Source organism: Nerophis lumbriciformis, linkage group LG26 (assembly GCF_033978685.3).
Source record: "Nerophis lumbriciformis linkage group LG26, RoL_Nlum_v2.1, whole genome shotgun sequence".
In the NCBI taxonomy this organism is placed as follows: Eukaryota; Metazoa; Chordata; class Actinopteri; order Syngnathiformes; family Syngnathidae; genus Nerophis; species Nerophis lumbriciformis.
Window position 1 is genome coordinate 1,358,576 of NC_084573.2, and position 22,042 is coordinate 1,380,617.

General features: G+C 37.9%; 1 protein-coding gene across 1 annotated transcript in view; it reads left to right on the forward strand.

The window, feature by feature from the left end:
- The window catches only part of LOC133624079 (A-kinase anchor protein 6-like), a 76,895-nt gene that overhangs the window by 46,552 nt on the left and 8,301 nt on the right, over positions 1-22,042 (forward strand). The window contains exons 5-7 of the mRNA XM_061987688.1: positions 9,373-9,456; positions 9,537-9,689; positions 15,450-18,014. Of these exons, the coding sequence (XP_061843672.1) occupies positions 9,373-9,456; positions 9,537-9,689; positions 15,450-18,014 (2,802 nt within the window). The remainder of the gene's footprint in view (positions 1-9,372; positions 9,457-9,536; positions 9,690-15,449; positions 18,015-22,042) is intronic.

Below are 22,042 nucleotides of genomic sequence, written 5' to 3' on the forward strand. Positions count from 1 at the left end.
TATTTTAAGTACACTTGTGTACATACACTTAGTATTTTAAGTACACTTGTGTACGTACACTTGGTATTTTAAGTACACTTGTGTACTTAGACTTAGTATTTTAAGTACACTTGTGTACTTACACTTAGTATTTTAAGTACACTTGTGTACTTACACTTAGTATTTTAAGTACACTTGTGTACGTACACTTAGTATTTTAAGTACACTTGTGTACTTACACGTAGTATTTTAAGTACACTTGTGTACATACACTTGGTATTTTAAGTACACTTGTGTACTTAGACTTAGTATTTTAAGTACACTTGTGTACGTACACTTAGTATTTTAAGTACACTTGTGTACGTACACTTAGTATTTTAAGTACACTTGTGTACTTACACTTAGTATTTTAAGTACACTTGTGTACTTACACATAGAATTTTAAGTACACTTGTGTACGTACACTTAGTATTTTAAGTACACTTGTGCACGTACACTTGGTATTTTAAGTACACTTGTGTACTTACACTTAGTATTTTAAGTACACTTGTGTACTTACACTTAGTATTTTAAGTACACTTGTGTACGTACACTTAGTATTTTAAGTACACTTGTGCACGTACACTTGGTATTTTAAGTACACTTGTGTACTTACACTTAGTATTTTAAGTACACTTGTGTACTTACACATAGTATTTTAAGTACACTTGTGTACTTACACTTAGTATTTTAAGTACACTTGTGTACTTACACTTACTATTTTAAGTACACTTGTGTACTTACACTTAGTATTTTAAGTACACTTGTGTACTTACACGTAGTATTTTAAGTACACTTGTGTACTTACACGTAGTATTTTAAGTACACTTGTGTACTTACACTTAGTATTTTAAGTACACTTGTGCACTTACACTTTGTATTTTAAGTACACTTGTGTACTTACACTTAGTATTTTGAGTACACGTGTGTACATACACTTAGTATTTTAAGTACCTTAGTGTGTACACGTGTGTACTTAAACTTAGTATTTTGAGTACATTTGTGTACTTACACTTGGTATTTTGAGTACACGCCTGTACTTACACTTAGTATTTTAGGTACACTTGTCCACTTACACTTATTATGTTACGTACACTTATGTAGTTACACTTAATTTTAAGTTTCACCTACTCAGTGGCCTAGTGGTTAGAGTGTCCGCCCTGAGATGGGTAGGTTGTGAGTTCAAACCCCGGCCGAGTCATACCAAAGACTATAAAAATGGGAGCCATTATCTCCCTGCTTGGCACTCAGCATCAAGGCTTGGAATTGGGGGTTAAATCACCAAAAATGATTCCCGGGCGCGGCCACCGCTGCTGCCCACTGCTCCCCTCACCTCCCAGGGGGTGATCAAGGGTGATGGGTCAAATGCAGAGAATAATCTGGCCACACCTAGTGTGTGTGTGACAATCATTGCTACTTTAACTTTAACTTTAACTTTAATATTGTAAGTACACTTGTGTACTTACACTTAGTATTTTGAGTATACTCATGTACATACACGTAGTATTTTGAGTATACTCATGCACATACACTTAGTATTTTAAGTACACTTGTGTACTTACACTTAGTATTTTAAGTTCACGTGTGTACTTACACTTAGTATTTTAAGTACACTTCTTTAAGTGCACTTATATACTTACACTTAAAATTGTGTACTTACACTTAGTATTTTAAGTACACTTCTTTAAGTGCACTTATATACTTACACTTAAAATTGTGTACTTACACTTAGTATTTTAAGTACCTTAGTGTGTACACGTGTGTACTTACACTTAGTCTTTAGAGTACACTTGTGTACTTTCACTTAGTATTTTAAGTTCATTTGTGCACTTACACTTATTATGTTACGTACACTTATGTAGTTACACTTAATATTGTAAGTACACTTGTGTATTTACACTTAGTATTTTGAGTATACTCATGTGCATACACTTAGTATTTTGAGTATACTCATGCACATACACTTAGTATTTTAAGTACACTTGTGTACTTACACTTAGTATTTTAAGTACACGTGTGTACTTACACTTAGTATTTTAAGTACACTTCTTTAAGTGCACTTATATACTTACACTTAAAATTGTGTACTTACACTTAGTATTTTAAGTACCTTAGTGTGTACACGTGTGTACTTACACTTAGTCTTTAGAGTACACTTGTGTACTTTCACTTAGTATTTTAAGTACATTAGTGTGTACACTTATGTACTTACACTTAGTATTTTAAGTACACTTCTCTAAGTGCACTTATATACTTACACTTAAAAGTGTGTACTTACACTTAGTATTTTAAGTACCTTAGTGTGTACGCGTGTGTACTTACACTTAGTCTTTAGAGTACACTTGTGTACCTTCACTTAGTATTTTAAGTACATTAGTGTGTACACTTGTGTACTTACACTTAGTATTTTAAGTACAGTTGTGTACTTACACTTAGTCTTTTGAGTACAGTTGTGTACTTACACTTGGTATTTTAAATACACCCCTGTACTTACACTTAATACTTTAAGTACACTCATGTACCAACACTTAGTATTTTCAGTATACTTGTGTACATACACTTGGTATTTTGAGTACACTTATTATGTTACGTACACTTGTGTAGTTACACTTAGTATTTTAAGTACACTTGTGTACTTTCACTTAGTATTTTAAGTACCTTAGTGTGTACACTTGTGTACTTACACTTAGTATTTTGAGTGCACTTGTGTACTTACACTTAGTATTTTAAGTACCTTTTAGTGTGTACACATGTGTGCTTACACTTGGTCTTTACAGTACACTTTTGTAGTTTCACTTAGTATTTTAAGTACATTAGTGTGTGCACTTGTGTACTTCCACTTAGTATTTTAAGTACACTTAGTATTTTGAGTGATGAGACAATCTTCATCACGTCTTCTTCCTCCGTGAGCAAACTCCTGCCGCTCGTCTTCCTCGTCTTCCTCCCCCGTGAACAATTCTTCTCCCGCTCTAATTCGCCGCTCCCTCCTCCCCTCGCCGCCCGTCTTCTTGTTGTTTAGAGCCTTCGCCCTCACGTAACACACACACACACACACACACACACACACACACACACACACACACACACACACACACGCACACACACACACACACACGCACACACACACACACACGTACACACACACGCACACACACACGCGTACACACACACACACACACACACAGCGGGCGTGTCCTCTTGATCCTGTGTGCCGTGTTGTGCATCCTATTTCCTGTTTAGACAAGCAGGCCAGACACATTTATGCTAAACTGCACACAGCCAGGGAGCAGATGAAAGGCCGTGTGTGTGTGTGTGTGTGTGTGTGTGTGTGTGTGTGTGTGTGTGTGTGTGTGTGTGTGTGTGTGTGTGTGTGTGTGTGTGTGTGTGTGTGGAAATCCCATTTCATTGTCATAGTGTTTAATATTTATTGGAAAAATGTAAAGGAAATGTAAAAGAAGTGCTCCTCAGCGAGGAGGCGGGATTAGCATAAATAGTTTGAAGCGCGCTCGTGTCTGGGGAGTAAAGTCGCAAACAGGTGGTGTAAACACACACACACACACACACACACACACACACACACACACACACACACACACACACACACACACACACACACACACACACACACTGACCTTTACGCAGCTTGCTTGTTCCCCTGCCGGTTCCCCCGACTTAAGCGGGACCGCGACTGACCCAGGACCAGCCACACGTCTCGGCATGTACGGGGCTCCAGTCCTCCTGACTTGTCCCCTGCTCGTCCATAAGCTCAGATGTAACTGCATGTCAGACACTTTGGGTTTAGGGGTGGGAGACCTTGGCGTGGTAGGGATCCACCATGGCCTTCATGTCAAATATAACACGTACGACTTACTACGTGAAAGATATCATGGGAAATATAACACGTAAAAAAACAAGATATAACACACGTTACATAACACATAAAATATAACACGTAAAAAAACAAGATATAAAATACAAAAAAATGCAACACAAAAAACGTAAAATACAACACGTAAAAAGCAAGATATTAAATACAAAATATAACAAATGAAACAATGAAACTTAGCAGATATAACATAATATAGGATGTAAAATGTAACACGTTAAACTTATTACGTGAAATATATAATGCATAATGTCACAGATTAAAACACGTAAAAGACGTCAAATATAACGCATAAAAAAACAAGATATAACACAGGTTACATAACACATAAAAGACGTTAAATATAACGCGTAAAAAAACAAGATATAACACATGTTACATAACACGTAAAAGACATCAAATATAACGCGTAAAAAAACAAGATATAACAGGTTACACAACACGTAAAATATAACGCGTAAAAAACAAGATATAACACAGGTTACATAACACGTAAAAAACGCCAAATATAACGCGTAAAAAAACAAGATATAACAGGTTACACAACACGTAAAATATAACGCGTAAAAAACAAGATATAACACAGGTTACATAACACGTAAACGACGTCAAATATAACGCGTTAAAAAACGAGATATAACACAGGTGACATAACACGTAAAAGACTTAAAATATAACGCGTAAAAAAACAAGATATAACACAGGTTACATAACACATAAAATATAACGCGTAAAAAAACAAGATATAACACAGGTTACATAACACGTAAAATATAACGCGTAAAAAAACAAGAAATAACACAGGTTACATAACACGTAAAAGACGTAAAATATAACGCGTAAAAAAACAAGATATAACACAGATTACATAACACGTAAAAGACTTATAATATGACACGTAAAAAACAAGATATAAGACAGGTTACATAACACGTAAAACACGTAAAATATAACGTGTAAAAAAACAAGATTTAACACAGCTTACATAACACGTATAACACGTCAAATATAAAGTGTAAAAAACTAAATATAACACAGATTAAAACACGTACAATACGTCAAATATAATGCATAAAAAAGAAGAAATAACACAGGTTACATAACACGTAAAAGACGTCAAACATAACGCGTAAAAAAACAAGATATAAGACAGGTTACATAATACGTAAAGACGTCAAATATAACGCGTAAAAAAACAAGATATAACACAGGTGACATAACACGTAAAAGGCTTAAAATATAACGCGTAAAAAAACAAGATATAACACAGGTTACATAACACGTAAAAGACTTATAATATGACACGTAAAAAACAAGATATAAGACAGGTTACATAACACGTAAAACACGTAAAATATAACGTGTAAAAAAACAAGATTTAACACAGCTTACATAACACGTATAACACGTCAAATATAAAGTGTAAAAAACTAAATATAACACAGATTAAAACACGTACAATACGTCAAATATAATGCATAAAAAAGAAGAAATAACACAGGTTACATAACACGTAAAAGACGTCAAACATAACGCGTAAAAAAACAAGATATAAGACAGGTTACATAATACGTAAAGACGTCAAATATAACGCGTAAAAAAACAAGATATAACACAGGTGACATAACACGTAAAAGGCTTAAAATATAACGCGTAAAAAAACAAGATATAACACAGGTTACATAACACGTAAAATATAACGCGTAAAAAACAAGATATAACACAGGTTACATAACACGTAAAACACGTACAATATAGCGCGTAAAAAAACAAGATATAACAGGTTACATAACACGTAAAAGACGTCAAATATAACGCGTAAAAAACCAAGATATAACACAGATTAAATAACATGTAAAATACGTAAAATATAACGTGTAAAAAACAAGATATAACAGAGGTTACATAACACGTAAAATACGTCAAATATAGCGCGTTAAAAAAACAAGATATAACAGGTTAGACAACAAGTAAAATATAACCCGTAAAACCAAGATATAACGCAGGTTACATAACACGTAAAACACATCAAATATAACGCGTAAAAAAACAAGATATAACACAGGTTACATAACACGTAAAAGACTTAAAATATGACACCTAAAAAAACAAGATATAACACAGGTTACATAACACGTAAAAGACGTCAAATATAACGCGTAAAAAAACAAGATATAACACAGATTAAATAACATGTAAAATACGTAAAATATAACGTGTAAAAAACAAGATATAACAGAGGTTACATAACACGTAAAATACGTCAAATATAGCGCGTTAAAAAAACAAGATATAACAGGTTAGACAACAAGTAAAATATAACCCGTAAAACCAAGATATAACGCAGGTTACATAACACGTAAAACACATCAAATATAACGCGTAAAAAAACAAGATATAACACAGGTTACATAACACGTAAAAGACTTAAAATATGACACCTAAAAAAACAAGATATAACACAGGTTACATAACACGTAAAACACGTAAAATAAAACGTGTAAAAAAACAAGATATAACAGGTTACATAACACGTAAAACAAGTAAAATGTAACGCGTAAAAAACAAGATATAACACAGGTTACATAACACGTAAAATATAACGCGTAAAAAAACAAGATATAACACAGATTAAATAACACGCAAAATACGTAAAATATAACGTGTAAAAAAACAAGATATAACACAAGTTACATAACACGTAAAACACGTCAAATATAACGTGTAAAAAACTATATATAACACAGATTAAAACACGTAAAATACGTCAAATATAATGCATAAAAAACAAGAAATAACACAGGTTACATAACACGTAAAACATGTAAAATATAACATGTAAAAAACTAAATATAACACAGATCAAAACACGTAAAATACATAAAATATAATGCATAAAAAAACAAGAAATAACACAGGTTACATAACACGTAAAATACATCAAATATAATGCATAAAAAAACAAGATATAACACAGGTTACATAACACGTAAAGATGTCAAATATAACGCGTAAAAAAACAAGATATAACACAGGTTACATAACACGTAAAGATGTCAAATATAACGCGTAAAAAAACAAGATATAACATGTTACACAACTTGTAAAACACGTCAAATATAACGCGTAAAAAACAAGATATAACACAGGTTACATAACACGTAAAGACGTAAAATATAACGCGTAAAAAAACAAGATATAACACAGGTAACATAAAACGTAAAAGACGTCAAATATAACGCGTAAAAAAACAAGAAATAACACAGGTTACATAACACATAAAACAAGTAAAATATAACGCGTAAAAAACAAGATATAACACAGGTTACATAACACGTAAAAGACGTCAAACATAATGCATAACAAACAAGATATAACACAGGTTACATAACACGTAAAGATGTCAAATATAACGCGTAAAAAAACAAGATATAACAGGTTACACAACTTGTAAAACACGTCAAATATAACGCGTAAAAAACAAGATATAACACAGGTTACATAACACGTAAAGACATAAAATATAACGCGTAAAAAACAAGATATAACACAGGTTACATAACACGTAAAAGACGTAAAATATGACGCGTAAAAAAACAAGATATAACACAGGTTACATAACACATATCCATCCATCCATTTTCTACCGCTTATTCCCTTTGGGGTCGCGGGGGGCGCTGGAGCCTATCACATAAAACAAGTAAAATATAACGCGTAAAAAAACAAGATATAACAGGTTACATAACACGTAAAACAAGTAAAATGTAATGCGTAAAAAACAAGAAATAACACAGGTTACATAACACGTAAAACACGTCAAAAATAACGCGTAAAAAACTAAATATAACACAGATTAAAACACGTAAAGACGTCAAATATAACGCGTAAAAAAACAAGGTATAACACAGGTTACATAACACGTAAAACACGTAAAATATAACGTGTAAAAAACAAAATATAACACAGATTAAAACACGTAAAATACATCAAATATAATGCATAACAAATAAGATATAACACAGGTTACATAACACGTAAAAGTCTTAAAATATAACGCATAAAAAAACAAGATATAACACAGGTTACATAACACGTAAAAGACTTAAAATATGACACGTAAAAAAACAAGATATAACACAGATTAAATAACACGTAAAATACGTAAAATATAACGTGTAAAAAACCAAGATATAACACAGGTTACATAACACGTAAAACATGTCAAAAATAACGCGTAAAAACTAAATATAACACAGATTAAAACACATAAAAGACGTCAAATATAATGCATAAAAAACAAGATATAACACAGGTTACATAACACGTAAAGACGTCAAATATAACGCGTAAAAAAACAAGATATAACACAGGTTACATAACACGTAAAAGACGTAAAATATAACGTGTAAAAAACTAAATATAACACAGATTAAAACACGTAAAATACGTCAAATATAATGCATAAAAAACAAGAAATAACACAGGTTACATAACACGTAAAAGACGTAAAATATAACGCGTAAAAAACAAGATATAACACAGGTTACATAACATGTAAAATATAACGCGTAAAAAAACAAGATATAACAGGTTACATAACACATAAACCACATAAAATGTAACGTGTAAAAAGCAAGATATAACACAGGTTACATAACACGTAAAAGACGTAAAATATAACGTGTAAAAAACTAAATATAACACGGATTAAAACACGCAAAATATGTCAAATATAATGCATAAAAAACAATAAATAACACAGGTTACATAACACGTAAAAGACGTCAAATATAACGCATAAAAAAACAAGATATAACACAGATTAAATAACACGTAAAAGACGTAAAATATAACGTGTAAAAAACTAAATATAACACGGATTAAAACACGCAAAATATGTCAAATATAATGCATAAAAAACAATAAATAACACAGGTTACATAACACGTAAAAGACGTCAAATATAACGCATAAAAAAACAAGATATAACACAGGTTACATAACACGTAAAAGACGTCAAATATAACACGTAAAAAAACAAGATATAACACAGATTAAATAACACGTAAAAGACGTCAAATATAACGCATAAAAAAACAAGATATAACACAGATTAAATAACACGTAAAAGACGTCAAATATAACACGTAAAAAAACAAGATATAACACAGATTAAATAACACGTAAAAGACGTCAAATATAACGCGTAAAAAAACAAGATATAAAATACAAAAAAAGCAACACATGAAAAACAAGACATAAAATACAAAATATATCAAACGAAACATAAAACTTAGCACATATAACATAACATTAGATGTCAAATGAAACATGTAAAATACATAACGTAAAACAAAACAATTAAACCAAAAACGTAAATAAATAGCAGACTGTAGCATGTAGCATGTAGCATATAGCATGTGTTTGTGCACCACAACCTGACCTGGGTCCTCTTCCCCGCCCCACAGTCTTTGTGTTCGGACGTGCGGTCTCGGCGAAGAGGAGTCTCCTCCGTCCTCAAACTTTGCCAGAAGCTTCTCCAGCAGGACCAGGTGGGTGGTCCGGGGTCCTCCGGCGGCCTTCGCACTTCCCGTCGCCCTGACGCCCGCCCATGTTATTTTTTGCTCCACAGTCGGGCCCGGCGGCGGAGGCGGGCCCCGAGGCGGAGCAGCACCGCCAGGCCCTGCAGCTGCTGTCAATCAACCTGGAGAGGCGGTGGGAGGCCATCGTCATGCAGACCCTGCAGTGGCACACCCGACTCAGCAAGGAGCTGGGCCAGGAGCAGGTGGGTCGCTTAAGTACTTTTACTCACTGGAAGAAAACACTTTCAACAGACACACACACACACACACACGCACACACACACACGCGCGCACACACGCAGGGATGACAAATGTAGGAGGTGGCAAGCTGTGACCTCGCCGCCTGGCTGCAGAGTCATTTGACTTCCTGTGTGGACGCAGACCAACACGAGTGCTTTGGTTTATAAATGACCACTTGTGCTCCGTCTGTGTGTGTGTGTGTGTGTGTGTGTGTGTGTGTGTGTGTGTGTGTGTGTGTGTGTGTGTGTGTGTGTGTGTGTATGTGTGTGTGTTCTTGTATTTCTACCCTCCTGAGACACCCACAAGTGAGGACCGGGTGAACAAGTGAGTACTTAAACCACGGTCCCAATACGGGAAACCATCGCATCTGATAGAGAATGTCTCATTTGCACCCCCGGTGGTCAAAATGAGGGTGGTCCCAAATTTTCAAATTGACTGTGTGTTGCTTTTTAAAAGTGGTCAACATATGAAACAACAAGTGTGTGTAAGGAATTGAAATGCGCCCCCTTTTGGCCAAAATGAATAAAATAAATAAATATGTATATAGAGACAGATATATTTTTTAAATATATTTTTTAATATGATATAACATTAAAAATAACGTTGCTAACATTTATCCATGGATAAATGTTAGCAACGTTATTTTTAATGTTTTTTTAATATATTTTTTAATATGATATAACATTTTGGCGACTTAGTTGCCAGTTTTTTGTCACGAAATCAACGGTTGTGTTTTTTTTACTGTAAATGGAAAAAATGATACCACCGTGTTTTTTACTGTAAAATTCTGCCGACCGCACTGCCATTTTTTCCCGCCGTAAAGTCGTTTTTACAGTGAAATACTGTAAACTATATCACTGTTTATTTTACAGTCAACTTCTGCCAGTTTTTCTACAAGTCAAATCCACGGTCATTCTTTCCGGCGTAGTCCGTGTTCCTCAGTAGTGGTGTGTGAATTGTTGCGTCCGACCAGTTCTTCCTCCAAGGGAATCTAAGTTACTGGTCAATCCCAAATTCTTTTGATGACATATATGCTGAGTAAGAAGGATCTTCAAGACATAATAGGAATATTATCAAGTTTTACTAAAGCTTTAGGAGACCAGCCCACATCGATACAGTCATACCGTCATCTCGGGATGGTCTAACATTCAAACGGAAAGAGACTACTTCTTGAATAGGAAAACAGTCCCACACCCCCCAGAAAGGAATGCCTCCCCCTTCCCCAACATTGATACGATAAGGAGAGGGATGCATCTTTCTCACATTCCAATGTTGAGACATAAAACAGACAATCTGAAGACAAAGAGAGACTGGTAGAATAAACAAAGGAATAGTACTAGCTACTCTAAACATGGCTATGTAAAAAGAAAGAACTCTGCATCCTTCCCCAGAATCCAGCTGACCGACGGTAACAAGTCCATGCTGACGTTCGTCACGTTAGCTCGTCGTGAACAACACTTTGGAGACGGTTCACCCGCCGCGCGTGTACCCGTTGCGAACAGAGCGCCGACGCCGGCCCCCCCTCGGCGCTTTTTGACGGCCGAGCCGCCGCCAGCGGCGCCGGCAGCGCCGTGACTGATCACCCTGACTGCAGCAGATAGCTGCGCTCTCCTTGGCGCTCCCAGCGCATGCTAAGCTAACAAATGGGAGCAGTCACTTGGGAGCTAATGGAAAAACTTTCCCGGCCTCGGAAAAAACACCCGAAAGAGGCGCAGTTCCTTTCATCCGGATTCCGCTCCGACAGGCGTCGCTCGCCTGGAACTCGGTGAAAGTTTGTTTCGACACCTCGTCACCAGGAAAAATAACTCGTCGTTTTCTGCTAAACTGCTTCGGAGCGACATAAATGAAATCAACGAGCGACGTAAATAATACAGAAGCTTTGCGGGGGGGATTTTGATTGGATTAGACGGACGGAGGCCCCGCCCCCTCGTGTCCAGTGAGCGTCTGCTCTATCAGCAGCAAGAGGATAAACACATTTCATGAAAATTCCTCACACACACACACACACACACACACACACACATACACACACACACACACACCAGTTTATGAGATTAATAGGCTATGAATGACTAATATGACCCTCCCTCCACCCACCCATATTAACGAGATGAGGAGCAATTTGTATAATTATAGATTTCCGGCGTCTAAGCACATTTTCTGAAGGCTTTTTCTGACTGGGTGTTTACGTCCGCGCACGCTCGCCTCTCGCAGGCCGACTGAATTATTCATCTCTTTGTTCCGCCACAGAAGCGTTCAGCCTCGCATTTAGGACTCGTTTGTTCACGGACTCTTTTTAACGAGTCAAAACGGTAGCCTTTGGTCGCATTTTCCACGCACGGATTGTCTTTATTCGAGATTCGCCTGCTTCATTGACTCCGCCCACAAGGAGTCTTCTTTCACCCCGGGTCAATCAGTCAATCAATCAATCAATCAATCAATCAAAGTTTATTTATATAGTGTGAGAGTCCAGTCCATAGTGGATCTAACATAATAGTGTGAGAGTCCAGTCCATAGTGGATCTAACATAATAGTGAGAGTCCAGTCCATAGTGGATCTAACATAATAGAGAGAGTCCAGTCCATAGTGGATCTAACATAATAGTGTGAGAGTCCAGTTCATAGTGGATCTAACATAATAGTGTGAGAGTCCAGTCCATAGTGGATCTAACATGATAGTGAGAGTCCAGTCCATAGTGGATCTAACATAATAGTGAGAGTCCAGTTCATAGTGGATCTAACATAATAGTGTGAGAGTTAAGTTCATAGTGGATCTAGTTAATAGTGTGAGAGTCCAGTCCATAGTGGACCTAACATAATAGTGTGAGAGTCCAGTCCATAGTGGATCTAACATAATAGTGTGTGTGTCCAGTCCATAGTGGATCTAACATAATAGTGTGAGAGTCCAGTCCATAGTGGATCTTACATAATAGTGTGAGAGTCCAGTCCATAGTGGATCTAACATAATAGTGAGAGAGTCCAGTGCATAGTGGATCTAGTTAATAGTGTGAGAGTCCAGTCCATAGTGGATCTAACATAATAGTGTGAGAGTCCAGTCCATAGTGGATCTAACATAATAGTGAGAGTCCAGTCCATAGTGGATCTAAAATAATAGTGAGAGTCTAGTCCATAGTGGATCTAACATAATAGTGTGAGAGTCCAGTCCATAGTGGATCTAACATAATAGTGAGAGAGTCCAGTTCATAGTGGATCTAGTTAATAGTGTGAGAGTCCAGTCCATAGTGGATCTAACATAATAGTGTGAGAGTCCAGTCCATAGTGGATCTAACATAATAGTGAGAGTCCAGTTCATAGTGGATCTAACATAATAGTTAGAGTCCAGTCCATAGTGGATCTAACATAACAGTGAGAGTTCGGTCCATAGTGGATCTAACATAATAGTGAGAGAGTCCAGTTCATAGTGGGTCTAGTTAATAGTGTGAGAGTCCAATCCATAGTGGATCTAGCATAATAGTGTGAGAGTCCAGTCCATAGTGGATCTAACATAATGGTGAGCGAGTCCAGTTCATAGTGGATCTAGTTAATATTGTGAGAGTCCAGTCCATAGTGGATCTAACATAATAGTGAGAGAGTCCAGTCCATAGTGGATCTAACATAATAGTGAGAGTCCAGTCCATAGTGGATCTAACATAATAGTGTGAGAGTCCAGTCCATAGTGGATCTAACATAATAGTGAGAGAGTCCAGTTCATAGTGGATCTAACATAATAGTGAGAGAGTCCAGTTCATAGTGGATCTAGTTAATAGTGTGAGAGTCCAGTCCATAGTGGATCTAAAATAATAGTGAGAGTCTAGTCCATAGTGGATCTAACATAATAGTGTGAGAGTCCAGTCCATAGTGGATCTAACATAATAGTGAGAGAGTCCAGTTCATAGTGGATCTAGTTAATAGTGTGAGAGTCCAGTCCATAGTGGATCTAACATAATAGTGTGAGAGTCCAGTCCATAGTGGATCTAACATAATAGTGTGAGAGTCCAGTCCATAGTGGATCTAACATAATAGTGTGAGAGTCCAGTTCATAGTGGATCTAACATAATAGTTGTGAGAGTCCAGTCCATAGTGGATCTAATATAATAGTGAGAGAGTCCAGTTCATAGTGGATCTAGTTAATAGTGTGAGAGTCCAGTCCATAGTGAATCTAACATAATAGTGTGAGAGTCCAGTTCATAGTGGATCTAACATAATAGTGAGAGTCCAGTCCATAGTGGATCTAACATATTAGTGAGAGAGTCCAGTTCATAGTGGATCTAGTTAATAGTGTGAGAGTCCAGTCCATAGTGGATCTAACATAATAGTGTGAGAGTCCAGTCCATAGTGGATCTAACATAATAGTGAGAGAGTCCAGTTCATAGTGGATCTAGTTAATAGTGTGAGAGTCCAGTCCATAGTGGATCTAACATAATAGTGTGAGAGTCCAGTCCATAGTGGATCAAACATAATAGTGTGAGAGTCCAGTCCATAGTGGATCTAACATAATAGTGTGAGAGTCCAGTCCGTACTGGATCTAACATAATAGTGAGAGTCCAGTCCATAGTGGATCTAACATAATAGTGTGAGAGTCCAGTTCATAGTGGATCTAACATAATAGTGTGAGAGTCCAGTCCATAGTGGATCTAACATAATAGTGTGAGAGTCCAGTCCATAGTGGATCTAACATAATAGTGAGAGAGTCCAGTTCATAGTGGATCTAGTTAATAGTGTGAGAGTCCAGTCCATAGTGGATCTAACATAATAGTGTGAGAGTCCAGTCCATAGTGGATCTAACATAATAGTGTGAGAGTCCAGTCCATAGTGGATCTAACATAATAGTGTGAGAGTCCAGTTCATAGTGGATCTAACATAATAGTTGTGAGAGTCCAGTCCATAGTGGATCTAATATAATAGTGAGAGAGTCCAGTTCATAGTGGATCTAGTTAATAGTGTGAGAGTCCAGTCCATAGTGAATCTAACATAATAGTGTGAGAGTCCAGTTCATAGTGGATCTAACATAATAGTGAGAGTCCAGTCCATAGTGGATCTAACATATTAGTGAGAGAGTCCAGTTCATAGTGGATCTAGTTAATAGTGTGAGAGTCCAGTCCATAGTGGATCTAACATAATAGTGTGAGAGTCCAGTCCATAGTGGATCTAACATAATAGTGAGAGAGTCCAGTTCATAGTGGATCTAGTTAATAGTGTGAGAGTCCAGTCCATAGTGGATCTAACATAATAGTGTGAGAGTCCAGTCCATAGTGGATCTAACATAATAGTGTGAGAGTCCAGTCCATAGTGGATCTAACATAATAGTGTGAGAGTCCAGTCCGTACTGGATCTAACATAATAGTGAGAGTCCAGTCCATAGTGGATCTAACATAATAGTGTGAGAGTCCAGTTCATAGTGGATCTAACATAATAGTGTGAGAGTCCAGTCCATAGTGGATCTCATATAATAGTGTGAGAGTCCAGTGTTACAGTAATCAAGACGAGACGTAACGAACGCATGAATAATGATCTCAGCGTTGCTGGTGGACCAAATGGGACAGATTTTAGCGATATTACGGAGATGAAAGAAGGCTGTTTTAGTAAAACTCTTAATATGTGACTCAAACGAGAGAGTTGGGTCGAGATAATACCCAGATTCTGGTGGCGGGCGGATATCTGCCTCAATCCCTCTCAAATAGTTCAAAATTAGTAAAACTGTTCCCTCTTTTGTTTTGTCAACAGGTCCCAAGCAACCTGCTGGAGCCGGGACTTGTCGATCTCCACCAGCTAGTCCCAGTCCAAGCCTCCGTGCTGGCACCGGCTCCTGATGACTCGTGGGAATGGGATGAGACAGACATGACAATCGCAGAACCCCAAGAAGGGCCAGAACCCGACCTCACGCACAACCTTCCAATTTCAGACAACCTCTTGACAAGCCAGAACCCTGAAATGACATCCCAGATGGTTCCTCCAGACAACAAGCCCATCTACCAGGTTTATAGCCTCCACACGGTCGAGTTCTACAGGACTCCAGAACGTCCTCAAGCGTCCTCCAAGGCGGGCGAGAGCAAGCAGCATATTTTCCAGAAGAGTTTGAGCAAGGACTCCACTTTCTCCTCCATGGAGTCTCTGCCAGACCTCCTGGGTGGGCTGATGCTCAGCGATCGAAGGGGAAAGAGGTTCGGGGAGTCCCAGGGGGAGGGAGGCAGGGCGAGCGGCCACTCGTCCTGCAGTCGTCCATCAGAGAGTGAAAGTGGGATTGTCAGCGACGGAGGAGACACTGAGACCGTTACCACCAACTATGGAATCCTGGGATATGAGGAGGAGGAAGTGGATGAGGAGGAAGATGAAGAGGAGGATGTTACTGTTCTGCTAAACATAGATGACCAAAAAGAGAGCAGAAGCCAAAGAATCACAGAAGAAGAAAGGCAGGTCAGCCATAGGACAGGAGGAAGTGAAGCAGTCCTGATTAACAAAGAATCAACTGACCCCGTTAAGCCCCTCCTGAGTCACAGCAGTTCGTATACGCCTCCTGCCATCCACCACCTGACATCCAGTCCTGTTCTATCTCAGGGCTCTTCCCTGGAGTCCCTTCTGGCTCTGGGCTTGGATCTGTTCCCCTCCAAAGAACATCTTCAACGCAGCGCCTCTCTGGAGAGCGGTCTAGCTACGTGTCACAGTCTGGAAGGTGACACCTGTGCCAGTCTCGCCAGCCTAGTGGAGCTGGACCTGGGTCAGATGAGGGAGTCCGGCCGTGATGATGACTATGGTAGTACGGAAGACCAGAGGTTTTGTGAAGGGGCTCAAGGAGAGCTGAGCAGAAGAACACTTGACCTCCTGAAGCGTCTGGAGAACATCCAAAGTCCTCTCGTTGCCAACATGACTCGTAGCGTGTCTGATATGACACTACGAAGTAGCTCCCCACTTCGTCGTCGACTTGTAGCTTCTTCTTCCCTTGGAGGCCGACGTGCGGCACTGTCACGAAGTTTACGCAATGCTCCACCGCCCCTCATCAACGAGAACTCAGCGTCGCTAACAGAGCTGAGCAGCGCTGAAGAGTTCTCCCTGGCTTCTGAAGACCTCACCGTGCTCCCTAACAAGAGGAACCTCTCTCTTGATCAGGCCTTGGTGGCAGGTAGCAAGCACAGTTCCTTTAGAAGGTGCTGCAAGAGGAGCAGCCAGAGAGAGGAGGCGGACGCGCTCAGCTTGAGCATGGTGGTCAATGTGTCTTGCACCTCCACGTGCACTGACGATGAGGACGACAGCGACCTCTTGTCCTCCTCCACCCTCACCTTGACAGAGGAAGAACTGGGTGTACAGGATGGCGAGGAGGAGGAAATGGAGCGGTTAACCCCTGGCTTATCTGGAAACGAGGAGGATGAGGATGCAATGGATGACTCCTACTTGGAGTACATGAAGAAGGAGCTGCAGGGTTGGACCCGACCTGCTCGCATCTCTTCTTTGTCATCCTCAAAGACTGAGGACGGCCTTTCGGATGAACTTCAGTGTGGGAGTAACCCATTCCTCTCCGCCGTGGAGCGCCACCACCTAAACTCTAGCAACCAAAAGGGAGGAGATGATCGGCAGCAGCAGGAGGCTCAGGAGAACCTTAGGAACACTCCAAGGAGCTTCATCAGCCACTTTGTGGATGATCTGGAAAACGGGAACGTAGAGCAGAGCTGTTTAGGTCGGAAAGACCAAGATGACCAGCTCCTCCGAGAGGAGTCCAGCGTATTCACAAAGAGAGGAGAACCCCACAAGGAGCCCTGCGCCTTCTCAAAAGCCCAAGAAGACGTTGGTGCCTTCATCCCCACCGATTGCACAAACCCACTTCCTTCTTCTCCGTCTTGCGAGCTCCTCCCACTCACACCGGCCTCTTCATTGGTAGGACAGCTAAGTGGGGAGTTACCCTGCCAGAGCTCCACCCCCTCACCCCTGACGCCTTCGCATGAGAAAGCTGGCGCGCGGAAGGCCATCACCATCCAGGAGAAGTTCAAGTTCTCCTCTCTGGTTATGGAAAAGAGCAGGAGAGAGGTTCGGGACAAACATTCCTGCCTCCCTCCCAGAAAATGGAAAAGTTCTCATTCCTCTTGTTGCCACCACCTGGCCTTGGACTCACCTTCCTCACCTTCCTCACCTTCATCACCCTCCTCACCCTCCTCACTTTCCTCACCTTCCTCACCTTCCTCACCCCAGCCAGGTGGGAGGGAGGCCGTTCACGACTTTGTCATGGAGATCCTGGACATGGCCAGGAGGGGCAAAGACCCCGAGTGTGGTCCTCCTTCCTTAGCACACCTCAGAGACAAGGTAACACACATCACTTGTTTGACGTTTGAAGTTATGTTTTGTGTAATGTTTTGTGTTACGATGTTTCGAGTTACAACATTTGGTGTTACGGCGTTTTGTGTTGCAGTGTTCCATTTTGTGTTATTTTACGTTACAACGTTTCACGTTACAATATTTCGTGTTGCGACGTTTCATGCTGTGACATTTCTTGCCATGGGATTTTTTGTTACGATGTTTTGTGATACAAACGTTTCATATTGCGACGTTTTGATATATATGTGTTTTACGATGTTTTGAGTTACAAAATTTTGTGTTACGGCGTTTTGTGTTACAGCGTTTTGTGTTACGGCGTTTTGTGTTACGGCGTTTTGTGTCGCGGCATTTTGTGTTACAATGCTTTGTGTTACCGCGTTTCATGTTGCAGTGTTCCGTTTTGTGTTATTTTACGTTACGTTTCATATTACAATATTTTGTGTTGCAACGTTTAATGCGGTGACATTTTTTGCCATGGGATTTTTTGTTACAATGTTTTGTGATACAAAAGTTTCATATTGCAACATATTGGTATATATATGTGTTTTACGATGTTTCGAGTTACACAATTTTGTGTCACGGCGTTTTGTGTCATGGCGTTTCTTGTTACAATGCTTCGTGTTACATTGCTTCGCGTTAAAGCGTTTAATGTTGCAGTGTTCCGTTTTGTGTTATTTTACTTTACAACGTTTCATGTTACAATGTTTCATGTTACAATATTTCGTGTTGCGACGTTTCATGCTGTGACGTTTCTTGCTATGGGATTTTTTGTTACGATGTTTTGTGATACAAACATTTCATATTGCAACGTTTTGATATTTATATGTGTTTTACGATGTTTTGAGTTACAAAATTTTGTGTTACGGCGTTTTGTGTTGCAGTGTTCCGTTTTGTGTTATTTTACGTTACAACGTTTCGCGTTACAATATTTCGTGTTGCGACGTTTCATGCTGTGACATTTTTTGTCATGGGATATTTTGTTACGATGTTTTGTGATCCAAACGTTTCATATTGCAATGTTTTGATATATATGTGTTTTACGATATTTTGAGTTACAAAATTTTGTGTTACGGCGTTTTGTGTTGCAGTGTCCCGTTTTGTGTTATTTTATGTTACAACGTTTCATGTTACAATATTTCGTGTTGTGACGTTTTGATATATATGTGTTTTACGATGTTTCGAGTTACAAAATTTGGTGTTGCGGCGTTTTGTGTTGCAGTGTTCTGTTTTGTGTTATTTTACGTTACGTTTCACGTTACAATATTTCGTGTTGCGACGTTTCATGCTGTGACATTTTTTGTTACGATGTTTTGTGATACAAACGTTTCATATTGCAACGTTTTGATATATATGTGTTTTACGATGTTTCGAGTTACAAAATTTTGTGATGCGGCGTTTTGTATTGCAGTGTTCCGTTTTGTGTTATTTTACGTTACAACGTTTCATGTTACAATATTTCGTGTTGTGACGTTTCATGCTGTGACATTTCTTGCTATGGGATTTTTTGTTACGATGTTTTGTGATACAAACGTTTCATATTGCAACGTTTTGATATATATGTGTTTTACGATGTTTTGAGTTACAAAATTTTGTGTTACGGCGTTGTGTGTGTTGCAGTGTTCCGTTTTGTGTTATTTTACGTTACAACGTTTTATGTTACAATATTTCGTGTTGTGATGTTTCATGCTGACATTTTTTGCTACAATGTTTTGTGATACAAACGTTTCATATTGCAACGTTTTGATATATATGTGTTCTACGATGTTTCGAGTTACAAAATTTTGTGTTACGGCGTTTTGTGTTGCAGTGTTCCGTTTTGTGTTATTTTACGTTACAACATTTCACGTTACAATATTTCGTGTTGCGACGTTTCATGCTGTGACATTTTTTGCCATGGGATTTTTTGTTACGATGTTTTGTGATACAAACGTTTCATATTGCAACGTTTTGATATATATGTGTTTTACGATGTTTGGAGTTACAAAATTTTGTGATACGGCGTTTTGTGTTGCAGTCTTCCGTTTTGTGTTATTTTACGTTACAACGTTTCACGTTACAATATTTCGTGTTGCGACGTTTCATGCTGTGACATTTTTTACCATGGAATTTTTTTGTTACGATGTTTTGTGATACAAACGTTTCATATTGCAACGTTTTGATATATATGTGTTTTACGATGTTTTGAGTTACAAAATTGTGTGTTACTGCGTTTTGTGTTGCAGTGTTCCGCTTTGTGTTATTTTACGTTACAACGTTTCACTTTACAATATTTCGTGTTGCGACATTTCATGCTGTGACATTTTTTGTTACGATGTTTTGTGATACAAACGTTTCATATTGCAACGTTTTGATATATATGTGTGTTACGATGATTCGAGTTACAACATTTTGTGTTCCGGCGTTTTGTGTTGCAGTGTTCCTTTTTGTGTTATTTTACGTTACAACGTTTCACGTTACAATATTTCGTGTTGCGATGCTTCATGCTGTGACATTTTTTGCCATGGGATTTTTTGTTACGATGTTTTGTGATACAAACGTTTCATATTGCAACGTTTTGATATATATGTGTTTTACGATGTTTTGAGTTACAAAATGTTGTGTTACGGTGTTTTGTGTTGCAGTGTTCCTTTTTGTGTTATTTTACGTTACAACGTTTCATGTTACAATATTTTGTGTTGTGACGTTTCATGCGGTGACATTTCTTGCTATGGGATTTTTTTTTTTACGATGTTTTATGATACAAACGTTTCATATTGCAACGTTTTGATATATATGTGTTTTACGATGTTTTGAGTTACAAAATTTGGTGTTACGGCGTTTTGTGTTGCAGTGTTCCGTTTTGTGTTATTTTACGTTACAACGTTTCACATTACAATATTTCGTGTTGCGACGTTTCATGCTGTGACATTTCTTGCTATGGGATTTTTTGTTACGATGTTTTGTGATACAAACGTTTCATATTGCAACGTTTTGATATATATGTATGTTACAATGTTTCGACTTACAACAGTTTGTGTTACGGCGTTTTGTGTTACGGCGTTTTGTGTTACGGCGTTTTGTGTCACGGCATTTCGTGTTACAATGCTTTGCGTTACAGCGTTTCATGTTGCAGTGTTACGTTTTGTGTTATTTTACGTTACAATGTTTCATATTACAATTTTTTGCCATGGGATTTTTTGTTACGATGTTTTGTGATACAAATTGTAACATTTTGATATATATATGTGTTTTACGATGTTTCGAGTTACACAATTTTGTGTCACGGCGTTTTGCGTCATGGTGTTTAATACTTCGTGTTACATTGCTTCGCGTTAAACCGTTTAATGTTGCAGTGTTCCGTTTTGTGTTATTTAACTTTACAATGTTTCATGATACAATATTTCGTGTTGCGACGTTTCGTGCTGTGACGTTTCTTGCTATGGGATTTTCTGTTACGATGTTTTGTGATACAAACGTTTCATATTGCAACGTTTTGATATATATATATATATATATATATATATATATATATATATATATATATATATATATATATATATATACATATGTCACAGTATGAAACGTCACAACACGAAATATTGTAACATGAAACATTCTAACATGAAACATTGTAACATGAAACGTTATTTCTTGTATACGTATTATACATACATACGTTGTAACATAAAATAACATTATCGGAACACTGCAACATGAAACGCTGTAATGCGAAGCATTGTAACACAAAACGCCATAACACGAAATGCCGTAACACCAAATGTTGTAACTCGAAACATCGTAAAACATATATATATATATATATGTTTTACGATATTTATGTGTATATATATATATATATATATATATATATATATATATATATATATATATATATATATATATATATACACAACGCTTCTCGTTAGGAAGTTTTCTGTAGCGATGTCGAATGACACAAAACTTTGTGTTACAGTGTTGTGTGGTACGTGTCTGTTACGACAGACGCACAGAAGGAAAATAATAATTATAGTATTTAA